The following is a 14,934-nucleotide window of genomic DNA, read 5'->3' as shown; positions in this document are numbered from 1 at the left end:
TTACGGAGATTTTTTTCGAAACGAAGTATTGGGTGAGGCCGCGTATTGGTGTGGACAGGGCCTCAGTGTCCTGCAACTCTTCCCAATTCTACCTTTTTAACTGTCCTAGACTAAAAAAAACACCAATTTAATTTCTTTTTCTTCATTTTCCATATAGTTTAATAATTTTGTCTAAAAAACTACAAATCTCTTCACTGACTCTGGTCCACTGTGGAAGTTCTGCTGCTGAGATCTGAATAACAAATTGATTTTCATAAGAAACTGTCAAATTAATGGCCCCCTCTATCATGCTGCTGCCACCTCACATTTTTAAAATTTGAACACCTAACAATTAAAATGATATATATTCCGTGACATAAATGTAATAACTTAATTTGTAATTGTCGCAGACACTGTAGTGTTGTGTCCTAGGTAGTATTTTTATTGTCCCCGGGACAACGGGAGGTCCTTCACTTTGAGCTGCAGCGCAAGTTAAGTTACTGTACAATGTGCTACTGAGACAAACAGGACTTACGAGGGACTACGAATCCGCCGAACAGAATCCACATGGAGGCAATGAGGGAGCCAAAAGCCAGCATGAAGCCAATGAAGAGCCAGACTCGAGCGCCTGCAAACAGAGATAAGAAAAGGGTGGGTCACTGGGCGACTCCATGTAACGCTTCTTTATGGGTCTGTGTTTTACTGCGTGCATGTTTGTAATAATAATACAAGCAAACAGTCTGAAATGAGGTAGTGTCCACCATCATTATAAATGGGAAATCAAGTGTTTGTGGGAGATTTATTTAGAATATACTGCTGTTCATCATATCCTATCATACAGACCTGTCTGTCCCATGCAGCCTTCACTGTAGCTGTCTCCTCTCACTTGGCCATTTGAAACAGCATTTATCCTACATGGGACAAATGAGAGAGAAAAAATAATTAAACATATTAGAAGCTACCTAATACATTACTTTGACCTGTATATGTTGACAGACTCCATGATAATAAAGTGGTTACAGTATGCCTGTGCCTTGAATTGTAATAATTACAGGGATTACATTATCTGAAGGATCTTACAAGCTGGGAAATAATAAAATTACCATGGTCCACTCACTTGGTGTTTCAGAAGCTTTCTGCCCCGGGTCATGGCAGATGGAGTTGCTCAGTTGTCATGGAGATGGTTTAGTTGTTACCACATGACCTAAATATGGAATTTCAATCACGTGATAACAACTGTCTGTGAACACTAAACCAAAATAATTCACAGCATGAACTGGGAAGGGATCAAAGTCATCAACCAGTCAGTGGACGGCCAGTGATAGATTAAGGAGGCTACTTACAACTGACAAAGGAGACCACCCTTGAACAGATGGGGGTGAACCCCCCAGCCCCCCAATACAAGACCAGGTATCACGTGACTGAAACTCCATACTGAGGTCATGTGATAACGACCATTTCCATTACAACTGAGCAACTCCATAGGCTGAGGAAGACCTGGATAGGGGGCTTTAAGCTTAAGCAACACCAAATAATTGAACCGTATGATCCTGAACCAGCGTGCAAAGTCTGTCTTACATGAGAAAAGCCAGTGTAGCGATGACTCCACAAGTGTGATAGGCATGATGAAACTCTCCCTCCGCAGGATATTTCACTGCTGCGTCGATGATGATCCACCAGCCTGTGAAAAACTGAAATAAGATCCACAGTTAGCCTGAGGGCTTCAGTGGCAGGTATGAACATGCATGTCAAATGTGTAATAAATCTGCACCTTGGTCATTAAAACATAAAACCACCGCTCTGCAAACGCTAGTCATTAGAAACTACTGGCAAACACACAAATCAGAGTAGCCCACGTTCCCCCCTCTGTAGCTCCAGTCTATCTGCCCTTAACTGGGGAAACCAGTCACATACCAGCACTCCAGCAGCTATAGATGCGATGGTGTTTCTCCTCTCTCCCCAGTCCACATTGCACTCGCAATCTCCGCACCGGATTCCGTCCAGGAAACCCGACATGACTCTGGGAAAAGGGCGTTAGGTCCAACAATGCGTAAAAGTGAACACATCACAAACTTTATAGAAATACTACTGTTCATTATATATAATCTATACTACATATAATTACAATTCAAGTCCGCCACAAACTGCTTTTAGAACTATTAAAAACAATGTATGTTTGTGCGCAATCGCTGTGGTGACAGGAAGATGCTCAGCTCCCTGGCTTAATTTACCAAGCAAGCACCAACACCAACTCCTGATTTTTACACGAAGGCTCTGTAACATCTATTCGACCGCAAGGCTGTCGAGATGTCCACGTTATAGTTGTTAAAACATAAAGTGTATTCTTACGCTACATACACAAACACGCCTGTGTCGTCCGGTTCTTTTGTTCATCGCTTTGGCACTAGCAAACATTTCCTTGAAGGTTTGTGCTTGCTACGAAGTCGCTAAAAATAATGGCACAACTCAAACGACAACGGTCGAACCAAGAACAAACAAACACCTCGACCGCATTTCTCGGTTGTAATGTCATTATTAAATGAATTCTTACCTTTTGTTTTCGGTTTTTGATGTGGACCCCCTGGATAAACCCGACTTAGCTTCCGAAAGAGCTCGGTCACGGACATGCGCAGTCGATCCACACCCATTTGATGAGGGGACTTCTGAGACGGTGCTGATATTGCTGCCTTCAGGTGTTGTGGACAAAATGGGAACTTCTTCAACATTACTACTACACGAACCACACAAAAAGAAGTAGCCTGTACGTGTGCATATTAAAACGTTAACAACTTGTTTGTATAAATGAGCGCACTGTCGGCCGTTCCTCCTCGTAATGCACACTAAAACTGATGTATAAATATAGTATAAATACATACTGCATGCGTACTTTCTTAACTTTGATACAACAGTGTAGTTCAAAGTAATGAATATATGCGCTACCTATCTTACACGCACAAAACTATACAAAAACTTCGTGATATTGTCTTTATAACTTCCAATAAAAATGCAAGGATGCTTAAATAGCAAAAAACGTTTGAAATACGAGCGTAGTACTCGTTCATGAAGGAAGCAGTGTTTTTTATGAGCCCGTATACTTTCACATTCATTTGTCTGTTGCAGACAGCAACACGACACTGAAAATAATACTTACACAAGAGTACACAAAAAACATATAATTCTATATAAACCCCACTTTGGGTGAATGTTTTTTACACCATATTCCTTTATTGCATACTGCATATAGTATATATATTCTTTAGTTTTTATATTTTCTAAATCTTTATATTTTTATTTTATTCTTTACTGTATTTTTACACTTACCTACTATTTGAAATACATTCCCCCCTGTGCTGCTGTGTCAAACTTGAATTTCTCCAACAGGGAATAAAGGAACCTTTTATCTTATCTTTATTCCAATATTTAAATGATGAACAGATACATAAATATGAGAGGATGTCAAATAATGGATCTATGAGTGTTTTATTTCCCTGTATGCAGACCTATTTGCATTTGAATCTGCTTAATCTGTGGTTTAGTGGTGTGGGTTTATTTAGTTGAAAGCAGCTACATAAATGTTCAAAACATGCTTGTTATTGAAACAACAGAAACAACTTTCTAGACACAATCAGCAAAACATTTTGTCATTATTGTTTGTTAAGATGACAAGCAGGTCTTCTTGAAGCCAGTTGCTGTATGCACTGATGGGAGATTTGTGCCTGAGATGTCATGTGTGAGTCACATGGGGCCTTGATGCCGGCTGCCAGTCCTTTTATTATTCACAAACTGTAATGCCTGCATTGTGTGAGTGCCACAGAGGATATATGTGGGGTTGTAGCTTCAGTCAGCCTCAACTTTATTGTCAATAATTACATTGAGTACACATTCACAACAAAAGCTGGAATATAAAGATATCAAGTTAGTGGTCCATAAAAATATATGTTTAGCATCATTATTTGAAATTAGCATTTACCAGATCGTACAGCTACTTTAGAGTTGTTACATTTGTAAATGCCATGCAAGCCAGTTTAAATGAGCAAACAAGACAACAATTATCTTAAAAGACTCCAAGCAACTGCAAGGCTACAGACACGGACAGAATGATGACACCGAAGTATCCAATGTAGCCATAGGCTCCATTCATCCTCTTGGCTGGATCTGGAATAAAAGATAAAACGAGACAATGGAAACTTTCACCAAAGCAGAATTATATGAAAAAAACAATGAATATTAAATTTGTTCACACGGCAATGTTTTGGTCTGATTTTGAAATAATGAGCACCTAACATTTTGCAGATAATACATGAAATGAGATGCATTACTTGTTCAAAAAACACATAACATAAACAATTACCATAATTTAGACCTCGTAGACATATGTCTTTCATCTCTGTCATTATCTTTGACCCAGATGCTATCTTTGTAAATGATTCAACAAAACTTGGTGTGAAGCAATACAAATGGCGAGTCAACCACTGGACTGTCACCTCTGTGACACCTGGACTGCAGCCTTTACATTTCTGATACTACAATGTTGTGAGTAGTAGTTTGTATAAATGAATTGTTTGAATTATATGACCTATCTACTGTATTAGTAGCATAGCAGTGGTAGATAAGGTGGATGAATTATGGCCTTAAGTCTGTGATCATTACAAAGCATAGGAGCCTAATAATTATACTCTATGTATTTTTCTGTAAGGGCCCCTACACTTTGACCCATGTACGATATTATATTCAATGCTTGGTGGTCTGTATATTATATTGATTATATAAGCATTGGAAAGTGTGTAACATGTATTAGACATAAAAAAAACATGACATTAACATAATGTCTTATGTTGACTTACCTCCTGTGTAGTACCCCCAGGCATAAGAAAACCTGCTCGTCACCCAAATAGCACCCAGCACAGAGGCTGATAACTGAGAATATGAGCAAAGAGAATTACAAAACAGCCGGGAAACACAAGAGACATACAATTTAATTCGATGAAAATATGCTTAATCACTGTGACACTGCCTTTTGGGGCATGACTCTGTTATCTGCAGGATTTAAGGCAAAGATCATGAGGAGTGCTCGCCCCTCCCACACGCCTGACATATGTCTGTTTTTGTAGCCCTTAATACGCACTCCTAAGGCCTGCTAATACGGCAAAGTAATGCAGACAACTCACACTAACTAATTCGTGCATAATTAAGTACGCAAAGATGACACATACCGGGTAGACAAGAGCTGCAATGGTCTGGAAAACAAGCCACTGTGGGTACACCTCCAGGGTGTTCTGGTGTGCTCTCTGGATACAGTTGAATACCTGCTCCTTGTCACTGTACATAGTGGGATACTGCAAATGTAGAGACGTCGCAAAATTAACCAGAGGCACAAACTGCAAATGCTTCCAATACAGTTAGGAACATGCAGTATTCACTTTACGCCTTCTTGTTTTTCCAATAGTTTCCACTTAAGTCACATTTCAACTACCTTAACGTCGTACTTCTTCCTGGCGGCCCCAACCTTCAGTCCTAAATACAGCAGCATAATCCAGCTGTAGAGGTAGGTGAAGATGGCATATCCAAAGCTGGACGGCAGTACAGTGAGGATGTCCATCGCTGCTCGGTATTGCCTGCTGTGCTGGTCACTGGAGGACGGTGGCGTTCAAACTACACCACAACGACTTTATAGCCCAGTGGAAGAGCAGGAAGCGACAAGGTAAACAGATTGGGGTTACACAAACTCTCGCGAGATCGCTTGCCTGGCGAGGTTATATTTAAAGGCCGATCACACAAGTGTTAGTGTAGTCCACATGCTGAAACATGACTGTGCTGTGTGTGGTTAAGGAGTACTATTAAATACATGCACCATTAATTGCATTTTATGTGGGGGTTCTTCTCCCAAAAGAGGAATTATAGAAGGCTGTCTAAAATGGAGCCACAGCGCCAGCTCACAATGGGTCATAATAATATTCACTGAATTGATTTCTCTTAATCACATTATGTTATATACCCTTAAACACAGACAGTGTTCCCTCAGACTCCCTCAGTTTCACACATCACAGTGTCTATCTAGTCTCAGTTGTGGAGAGCAGGGTAAGGGTCTAACGATGATGGGCTATATGAATGGCGGGATTCACCCATACCCCATCATGTTGCAATGCATACGAACACAGCAGTCATGGGTTTCCACAGCTAAAAGGCATATATTTGTGTTTTTGTTGTGCATACACACTCAAATTCATCACATATGTGAACACATGGCATTTATTGCAAATGCTGCATTCTCCATTTTGTTCTTGGTCGAAGAGGATCCAGACACTTCTCTGCCTCTTCAGGTCGGCACAAATGATTGGATCATTTTGAACAACTTTGTCCGTCTGAGCCAACCAGTATATATAATAGACGTCCCGAATGCGTGTTGACACATTATATAAGGTCACATGTGGAAATATCAGTTTTTGGAGAATACACATTGTGGACATTAAAACAGTAACAACCGTCCCTTCCTTCTACCGAACACCGTCATTTACCGTAGGGGTGGGCGTATCGATCTAAATATTGATAGTATCGATACCAAGATGAGTATTGGTATCGGATCGATACTATCGTGATGAGATCGATACTTTTGTTGCAGTTTCTCTCCGAGTTCATGCGAGCACAGCGTCTCTCCAAGTCTGTGCAGTGTGCAAACAGCGCATCTCTCTCTCTCTCTCTCTCTCTCTCTCTGACTCTCTCTCTCTATCATGTGTCAGAACACTGAGAGAAGCCTGTGATGATGGCAGAAAGAAAGAGAAGTGTGGACTTTATTCACTACAGCTGATAGGGACACTGCCACATGTGATGTGTGCAAGAAAGTAATTCGCCACTGTGGTACACCACCAATTTGTATAAACATATAAAACATATAAAAGCGTTCACCCTCGAGAGAACACTTCTTGACCCCCGACCAGGACCCCCAACACAGAGACAGGAGGTCTCTTGGCAGAGGCTTTTCAGCCAAGAAATTCAGGGAGTATTATGTGGTCTCCATGCATCTAATCAAAGCAGTTGTTGGTTTCTAACATGTTGCATCAGATAAGCACATGTATCTTAGCCACGGCGAATTTACATACTAGAATAAAAATGTCTGCTCAGCAGGATGAACCATAAAATAAGCCATAAACTAAAACTCTGTTTTACATCTGTGAAATCTACTCAAAATAGTTTATTGTTATGTTACAATAGTAATACAGAATCCTCAGGGTTCTAATATTATTTTTATTCTATACCTAATTATTTGTTAGTAGCAAATGAGTGAATTGTTCCCTGTACAATTAAGTCATATAAAGCAGTCAAACCAATAATAGATTTGCCCAATTAATCATAATTAGGTGTCGCCTGTGTCCTTGTCTGTTTAGATTATACTATAAGTTTATCATTACATCATACATATATTCATTCAAGTAAGAGTCAAGTTCACAAGGAAAAAAAGGGCATCTCACGAAATATTCAATTAAATGCATATATAATCGTGAACGTTTACAAGTAAAAAATATAGAATATTATATTACGTGCGGCCACGAGGCCTGTGACCTATTACTGGCGTACTACGCTCTCTCGTTTCAAAGAACAATCGAGAATCGTATAGTGGAGACAATCAACGTGAACTGGAAATTTAATCGCGCGGAGTAACAATCAATACGCCCTGTATGCTCACCCTGACCAATCAGGCCAGCTCGCTTTCTATCGCTAGTGTTCCGACCCCACAGAAGGACAACAAGCAACCTCGCTAGAAAGGAGTCAGAGGCGGTTCTCTCTTGATTCGCATGACAGAATATTGAATCAGTAAGAGTGTTTCAGTTCGAAGTGCATTCAATCTTAAGATCATCCCTGAGCCTGCTTTATGATAGGAAGCTCTGAAAATGATCCCGACCCTATGATTTGGACTAACGTTAGTTTAAACTACAAACCAATAAATGCCCAGTGTTTTTTAATTTTGTTTTCCATAGCCAGTCATCGTCAGTGGGTGGGGTCGTTTGCACAAGCGACTTTCTCCACCTCGTTGACCTTACCTCACTCTCTCTACGTATTGGATCCCATATCGTCGGCAGAACAAAAAAGATATTCAGGCGTAACAGCGTACTTCTCGGATACGTATCGCTGTATTGTTGTCAGAATGCGGGTTTCAATTGCGTCCTTTAAGTGATTTAATACTTATAGTCAAACTGTATTGTGTTTGTAATTTTAAGTAGTATGTAGGTTCAAAGTGGTTTTTTGATATCTTTAAGGAAGCTCTCGGATATGAAGTCGTTTGTAGAGAAAAGTCAGACGGTATAGCTCAAGCTATCAGGCTAGCTTAGCCTAACGTCAGGTCAGGTGGCAAAATTTCCAGTGCTCTCCCGGGTCAGCCGTTGCTACAACCGGTTTACACAGCCGTTACACAGCCGGTTGCACAGCCCGTTGCTTGCTCGCTAGAGGCAGTTACTGAGATAATGTTATGTAACAACAGCTATGCTATCACCTAGCATGCATCTGGGGCTGATTGAATAATCAGCATGGGCTCGTACAGTTTGCTTCTACCAATGTGCCTTGCTTCCAGCACAGAGCAGTTTTATGCAAATCGTGCCACTAATACTAACTTCAGTACACATTTCCTCCGCAGACATGTGTTTCTTAGTTCTACCACTACAAGAGCCTACCCATTTAAAGTTTACTGAATTACTGGATGAAGTAAGTTTTCTAAAAGACGTATATTTGTCTCATTTCAGCCTTGTGCAGAAACGATGGCCAAGGTGAAAGGACTCTCACTCTGACATGGCCCACGCTCGCCAGACTGGACGGCATCAATGTAATCTTTGACCAGGAACAGCCTGCCTCATCCCAGCTCCGCTCCACAAGCAGAAGTGACCACTCCCCTTGGCACTGGCCGCTTACCAGGGGGGACGTGGCAGTTAAGGGGGGCGCTGCAGATCTAAATCTTCACATCTTCTACCGAAGGCAGGTCTTCCCTCTCGTTCCACGGTCTCGCTCTCACCCTCGTTGCAAACAGGCGTTCTTCCCGCTGGCCGCTGTGACAACCACTACAGATATGGGCGCGGGCAACATACCGGGCTGCTTTCCCCACCGCGTGCGATACAGGGCAGTTCTCGTTTCCGTCCCATGGTCACCTGGTCGCAGACATGACTCCGTTTACAGACGCCACAGGTCCACAGCTCCGGGTCTTAACACCACCATCGCTGTCAGCGCCCGGATACATGGAGGGATGCGAGCCGGTTCAGATGCAGGCCGTCGCCGTCTCCATCCAGAAACAGCAGGAGCCGCTCACGTTCCAGATCAGGACGCTCGGTCAGTCTGAGCGTGGATGGTAAGTTGGTTGCATTAAACGAGGAAATATTAAGTATGACCTTTTTCAAAAATGTTGAACTAAATAATAGTTTAAGTCTTAACTCTAAACGTATTTGTGTTTCCAGATAAAAGGGAACTCCTCAAGGCTGCGATCGGCAATGTCGTGAAGGTCCTTGGAACGGAGAGGCTGGAACTTCCGGAGAGCGTGAAACCAATCCTGGCAGAGCGGTCGGAGTCCGAACAGTCGGAGTCGGAGCAGGTGTCACCAGAGCCAGAGACAAGGGTGAGACAAGACCCTGAAAAGACTCCATCACAGGTGGGTGTCTGAGGATGACTGTCTGCTTCACATTGAACCCATCACACACACAAGTCACTTTACTTAAAGGCCTTGAAGTATTTTTTCTCACACCAGAATATATAACAAGTCAACGGATGGTGAGAGTAGAGATGGTTAATAGTGTTTTGTACAACTTGTGCACTGACCATTAATGTTTAACACAAGGATTTGCTGTAGAGGAATAATTATTTTTTTATAAGAAATGATCCTAGCTGTATCAAAGTTATACACACATACAGTATATGAAGCACAGTGTAATGTCTACAGTTGTCTATTGATAAGCCTGAGCTCTATGTTGTGTTGCATTTCCTGTCTTGTTAACCATTGGACCCCTGAGGGAACACGCATACTCTCTGTATTTATTCCTGTCTTCATAGATAACATGACAGTGGTCTCCTTCACTCATCGGCACCTGGGATTAAAGGGCTGTCATGTGACTTGGGTGACGACAATATGTGTTTGCGTGAAAGGTTAATTTGATAACTCTTGACATGTTCACAATGTTTAGTTTATCAACCAGAGGTTTGCAAATAACACACACCTCACATTTAGAGATGAAGCACACAGTTCATTCAAATGCTAATTACACACATAGATACACAGACGATGCACAAGAGATTCAGATATTATATTGCAATGACTCCACATGTAGATCTTTCTTAGACTTCTGACAATTCAAATGTATTTATGCTTGCAGTTGAAATGGGTCGTTGTTATTTAGCAGAATCCTCCACTTGCCGATGGAGCGCAGGCGTGTGGACTGCGTTATAGTGACTATTCCTGTCAAGAGAACTAAAAACAGACGAAGAACTCCTCTCCTTTTGCCAAAGATAAGTTGGTACACGGGCCGTGTGCTGAGGGGCTGGGAAACCTACGTCACCATCATTCTGCCACTGTAGACAGAGAAGAGAATCTATTTACCTTGATACTTTGTTTGCATTTGTTTTTCATTCTGTTTCAAGGTCTGTCCTTGAAGCATTCATTTAATGGTCAGGACTAGCCTTTGACAGCAGTGTGGGGGAGGGGAGGGAGGGGAGGGGGGTGTGTGCATGAGAGCTGCAGTTTGTTGAAGCTAACACTTAAACAATGAGCTATGTAATAGAAGTGCTTTACAATATTAGTAAGAGAAGCTGTAATCCATCTAGGTTTATGGACTTCACAAACTGTCAAAGCTCAATCTGCCATAGGTTTTAGGGACATATCTAACTAGGTGTGTCTTTCTTCTCTTTTTGAAACAGAGCAGTGAGGTGGACCCTGATGATATGTCCAGCCCAAAGATGTCTCCAAAGAGGAAAATCATCTCTTTCAGCCTTAATGTAAGTGACTTAAATGTTGCTTTACATTACCCTGCACACACATTGACACGTTCTAATGTCTCCTTTTCTCTCCTGTTAGAATTCAGTGGTCAAACCAACAGTAACGGCTCCGTCTTCTGCTAAGGTAACTCCAAGAGTGGACAGTTATGAAAGCAGGAAGCCCTATGGCCACTGGGTTCCAGTCAAATCAGGCCGGACCAACGCACGCAAACACACACTCAGCACCTTGTTACGCTAGTGTGGCAGAGTACATGGACACTGTGAATACTGTAAATATATTGTACATATATTGTTCCATCTTTTCACGGCCGTTTTCTTTCAGATGTTAAAGATTTAAGTGGGAGGAAGTGAAGAATTCGTTCAGGTGGGATTATTTTTTTCCCTTTGTGTATTGTGTTAAAGGATTCATTAAAGATATTTATTTGATTAAAAAAAGGTGGTTATGTTGTCTGTTTTTGTAACTCCTCTCATAAATCACTGATCTGCACTCAGTGGTAGGTTTCAGAGTTTCCACTATTGACTAAAACGTGCACATGGAGAAACTGGCTTTTAACTAGACTACTGATAATGCCAAAGTTAATTATTCATACTGTAGTACTTGGAACTATTTATTCACCAGAATAATGGTGTATTCCAGTGGGCTACATTAATGTACAACTCTGCAACTGAACGCATGTAAAGTAAGGGTAACTTAATACTTGTACTGTAGTAAAAAACAGTGGATTACATCAAAATCTCAGTTTTGGTCATGCAATATTTATTTGAAAATATCTAAACTAAATCACAATAGCTTGGTAATTAGTGAGTACATCTACAACCAGGTCATCTGTCTCACTGCAAAAAGGTGCAGGGTTTGTTTCTTTGCCTTCAGTTGTGTGTTTGTCCTGTTTTTAAACCAAGTGTACGTGTAAGGATGGCCTTTACTAGCACGTGGATGGATGAGTCAACATGGATACAAGTTCTACAATGGCCACTAGGTGTCAGTATTATCATACTAATGACTTTTGTCTGTACATGGGTAATGTTTGTATTGAGAGATTCTTAAGGTTGAGGTTAATGCAGTGGTTACAGACTGACTCCCCGCCAACATCCCTGATTTGTTTGGTGATTTAAATATGAATGATACAAAATGGCAGTCTAATCATCAAGCTAGTTATAGTGATTTCAAAAGTACATTAAAATGACACCAAAGTACCCATACACTGCTGAATTACAGAACAGAAATGTTTTTAAAAACCTGACACCTCAAACAACTCCACCGTTCCTCATGATTTGTAGTTCACGCTGATCACTGCATCGAACTGGACGGTAGCCTTTTTCCTTAAGCCATGTCCCAGTCGGAGTAGCAGGTGTAAAATTCCCAAAAGAGTAAGACTTAAATAGAATTGAGCAATCGTTAAAGTTAGCGTGCTTTTCCTGCTACGACAAGTCAAAAGGTCTGCTGTGAATAACACCTGTAATAGTGTATCAGTCAATATGTAGGAATCACAGCCACACTCAGAGAAGGTTTGATGTCTCATTTGATCACCAGCCATCAATCACCATCAGCTGTCTGCTTACACAAGAAGTGAACATGCTCCTTCACGAGTAACTGGGTATATCCTGCTGTTGTGGCGGCACAGCTACTTACCCTAAAGCTTGTGTGTATTTATCTTGACGCGGTCTTGGCATATGTTAAAACTACTGATAAATTACTGCCAGAAGGTAAGGTTATTAGGTGAGATATTAAGCAGGTAATAAATTTAAAGATTTTTCATGCTGATATTGAGATACATGTCACAATCTGTTGTAACAAAAAGGTAAAATCACAGTTTTGAATATGTCTGACTGCCAGACTGCGTGTCTCCTGCTGTAAACTGACCTGTTAGTCTGATGAATTACTTTGATAGGAGATAAGACATGCAACTACATAACACAGTGAGACTTGAGGGAATTAGAGCTGGATTACTTGATACACACACTAACAAAGCACAGTCGACAGTCACGTTTATCTTCTCATGCTTGTGTCTTATAGAGTGATCGTGTTTGTTTTTGAAATAATTGGCACCACTTAAGTCACTTGCAGGCTTTTGTGCCTATGGGGAAACTCACCTATTGACACTCTATTCATCCAGTTGTTTTCTTATCTTTAATAATTTAATGTTTACTAGGCTTAAATCAAACCCCTTTTTGCTTTACAGGGAACACTAACTGGCAGTTGGCTGTGAAAGAATCAAAGGTGTCAGATCGTCTGTGAGACACAACAGTCAATTTATGCCGTGTTGTTCCCTATACAATTGCCAGCCAATATCCTCCGGCAAATCAGATAACACTACAAAAATATCACAATCATAGACCCGAACACTTAATCCACTCCCTAACAGATTTAAAGCAGAGTCAGATATCAAAGACATCGTTTGAAGACCACCCCTACCCTTCGTGAGCGAAACATAAACAGCTTGTGTCATGGTGTCTTTGCACACTATCCTTTTGAGGGGCCCCCCCCATAAATGTATTCAATGTGGTTCACCAAGACTGACTCATGCAGATTAAATATAACAAAATATAATAAGTAGAAGTTTGATTCAATTCAGTACAAGATCTTCCCCTCACAAACCGATGCCTGTGTGCCCTGTAGAGGGTGCAATGCCCCCATATTCACACACGCAGGAGTTCAGGAATGGGAGACTTGCATGGGAACCTGTTTTCATGTCTTCTCCAGTCACAAGGCTTTCTTGCTTGTGTCACTGCTTGGGGCAAGTTGGTTAAACTAAGATGTCGATGATAATGAATAAATTGAATTGCTCAGTTGTTGGTCCTTATCTTTTGTGTGCACCTACACCAAAACATTCTTTTGGCTGGCACCTTCTGCTAAACATGCCCCGAGGTTTGATGGTAGTTAATGGTAGTTCATTCTCACGCTCAAGCTCTCCGTCATGAGACCACACGCAGTACACCAACAAGTGTGCAATAGATGGATAGTGGGAAGTGGTTTATTTAAAAATAATGGATAAGAATGAACATAAATGTTGTTTAAACTTCTAATACTGTACAAAGGAACACCACGCATTACATATACAGGAAATTACATTTTTGCCTAAAATAACCTCAGCATAATAAAAAACTGCATTACAATACAGAGAGAGCCCAAGACTCTTAAATGAAGACCAAACTGAAGCAGTGAACGTCCAGAGGTGACCGGACCCACTACACAGCGGTGCCTCTCTCCAAGTTTTGTTTGATCTCCGCTGTGTATTTGCCGTAGAAACGCTCCGCCTTCTTGTTGAACTTGGCATTCCTCTCGTTAATGTAGTCGATGTCTGCGTCGTCGTTGTAGGCCCTGCGTCGGCTGTACTTGGCCCGCTTCTCGATCCTGACAATCGCAAATAAAAGCAGTTTAGGGAGGATTTCATAAACCACTGTGGCCACTATCCATGGGCATATCCAATAGCAATAATTGGCTACAGGCAATAATTGGGGTGGGTGGATGCATTTAAATTTGGCAAGGACAGTGGCAATGGAAAACCTAACACACACATACGTACTCAGAGGAAAATACTGTCAATTTGTGAGCACCCAGTCTTGATTCACTGTGTCTTCAAAGCATTGTTGTGCGTCATACCCTGGCAACTGAATCCTTGTCTAATGCCCCACAGTCGCATCTCTTAACACAAGTCTTCGACTGTTTCAAATATAGAACAGCTCAGGGAAAGACCAGGGTAATCAAAGGTGAAAGGGACTTCTGTAGCAAAGACTTAATGAAGATTTAGACTGTTTGAAGCAGCATTCACACTGAAGGTACTGTTTGATGTGCATTATAATGGCCTAAGGTCAAGTTAGTCTTGCCATTGTCTGACTAGGGAAATATTCAGTTAAAGGTGGTCCACTTGGGTAAGTTGCTGCACCCCCCACACCAATAATAATGAACTGCCTCCTGTCTCTGCTTGCATCAGAATTTCCACTCCGGAGCTTTCTTCAGATCAGATAGGCCCTGGATCTCTCTCTCTCTCTCTC

General features: G+C 41.3%; 4 protein-coding genes across 4 annotated transcripts in view; 1 reads left to right on the top strand and 3 right to left on the bottom strand.

Moving 5' to 3' along the window:
- Window positions 1-2,683, bottom strand: part of tmem50a (transmembrane protein 50A) — a 4,201-nt gene extending 1,518 nt beyond the window's left edge. Inside the window, exons 1-5 of the mRNA XM_035674341.1 lie at window positions 2,531-2,683; window positions 1,894-1,999; window positions 1,558-1,670; window positions 823-890; window positions 515-607 (exon numbers count right to left, since the gene is read on the bottom strand). Of these exons, the coding sequence (XP_035530234.1) occupies window positions 515-607; window positions 823-890; window positions 1,558-1,670; window positions 1,894-1,995 (376 nt within the window). The 5' untranslated portion in view covers window positions 1,996-1,999; window positions 2,531-2,683. The remainder of the gene's footprint in view (window positions 1-514; window positions 608-822; window positions 891-1,557; window positions 1,671-1,893; window positions 2,000-2,530) is intronic.
- Window positions 2,684-3,803: 1,120 nt separating this feature from the next.
- mgst3b (microsomal glutathione S-transferase 3b) lies at window positions 3,804-5,702 on the bottom strand. The gene is made up of 4 exons (XM_035674730.1): window positions 5,453-5,702; window positions 5,193-5,315; window positions 4,824-4,896; window positions 3,804-4,134 (listed from the first exon to the last, which is right to left on the bottom strand). The coding sequence occupies exons 1-4, from the start codon at window positions 5,576-5,578 to the stop codon at window positions 4,034-4,036; spliced, it is 423 nt and encodes a 140-aa protein (XP_035530623.1). The 5' UTR covers window positions 5,579-5,702; the 3' UTR covers window positions 3,804-4,033.
- Window positions 5,703-9,203: 3,501 nt separating this feature from the next.
- On the top strand, window positions 9,204-11,380 carry rsrp1 (arginine/serine-rich protein 1; the record flags this gene model as incomplete). Its single annotated transcript, XM_035674081.1, is given in 4 exon segments — window positions 9,204-9,307; window positions 9,414-9,604; window positions 10,864-10,941; window positions 11,021-11,380. Coding segments are annotated over 4 exon segments (532 nt in total), but the record flags the coding sequence as incomplete, so codon positions are not given.
- Window positions 11,381-13,897: 2,517 nt separating this feature from the next.
- syf2 (SYF2 pre-mRNA-splicing factor) overlaps window positions 13,898-14,934 on the bottom strand; it is a 6,194-nt gene continuing 5,157 nt past the window's right edge. Inside the window, exon 7 of the mRNA XM_035674682.1 lies at window positions 13,898-14,293. Within this exon, the coding sequence (XP_035530575.1) occupies window positions 14,128-14,293 (166 nt within the window). The 3' untranslated portion in view covers window positions 13,898-14,127. The remainder of the gene's footprint in view (window positions 14,294-14,934) is intronic.

Source organism: Morone saxatilis, unplaced genomic scaffold (assembly GCF_004916995.1).
Source record: "Morone saxatilis isolate NCDOM2014 unplaced genomic scaffold, NCSU_SB_2.0 Contig3, whole genome shotgun sequence".
Lineage (NCBI taxonomy): Eukaryota > Metazoa > Chordata > Actinopteri > Moronidae > Morone > Morone saxatilis.
This window is presented reverse-complemented; position numbering and strand designations above follow the sequence as displayed.

What these genes read in the sequence shown, in the direction of transcription:
- mgst3b (XM_035674730.1), bottom strand. Translation starts at nt 5,578, where the DNA reads ATGGACATCCTCACTGTACTGCCGTCCAGCTTTGGATATGCCATCTTC. An exon ending in GGAAGAAGTACGACGTTAAG is followed by an intron (nt 5,316 to 5,452) that starts GTAGTTGAAATG and finishes CTACATTTGCAG; the next exon opens with TATCCCACTATGTACAGTGA. An exon ending in TTGCAGCTCTTGTCTACCCG is followed by an intron (nt 4,897 to 5,192) that starts GTATGTGTCATC and finishes TCATATTCTCAG; the next exon opens with TTATCAGCCTCTGTGCTGGG.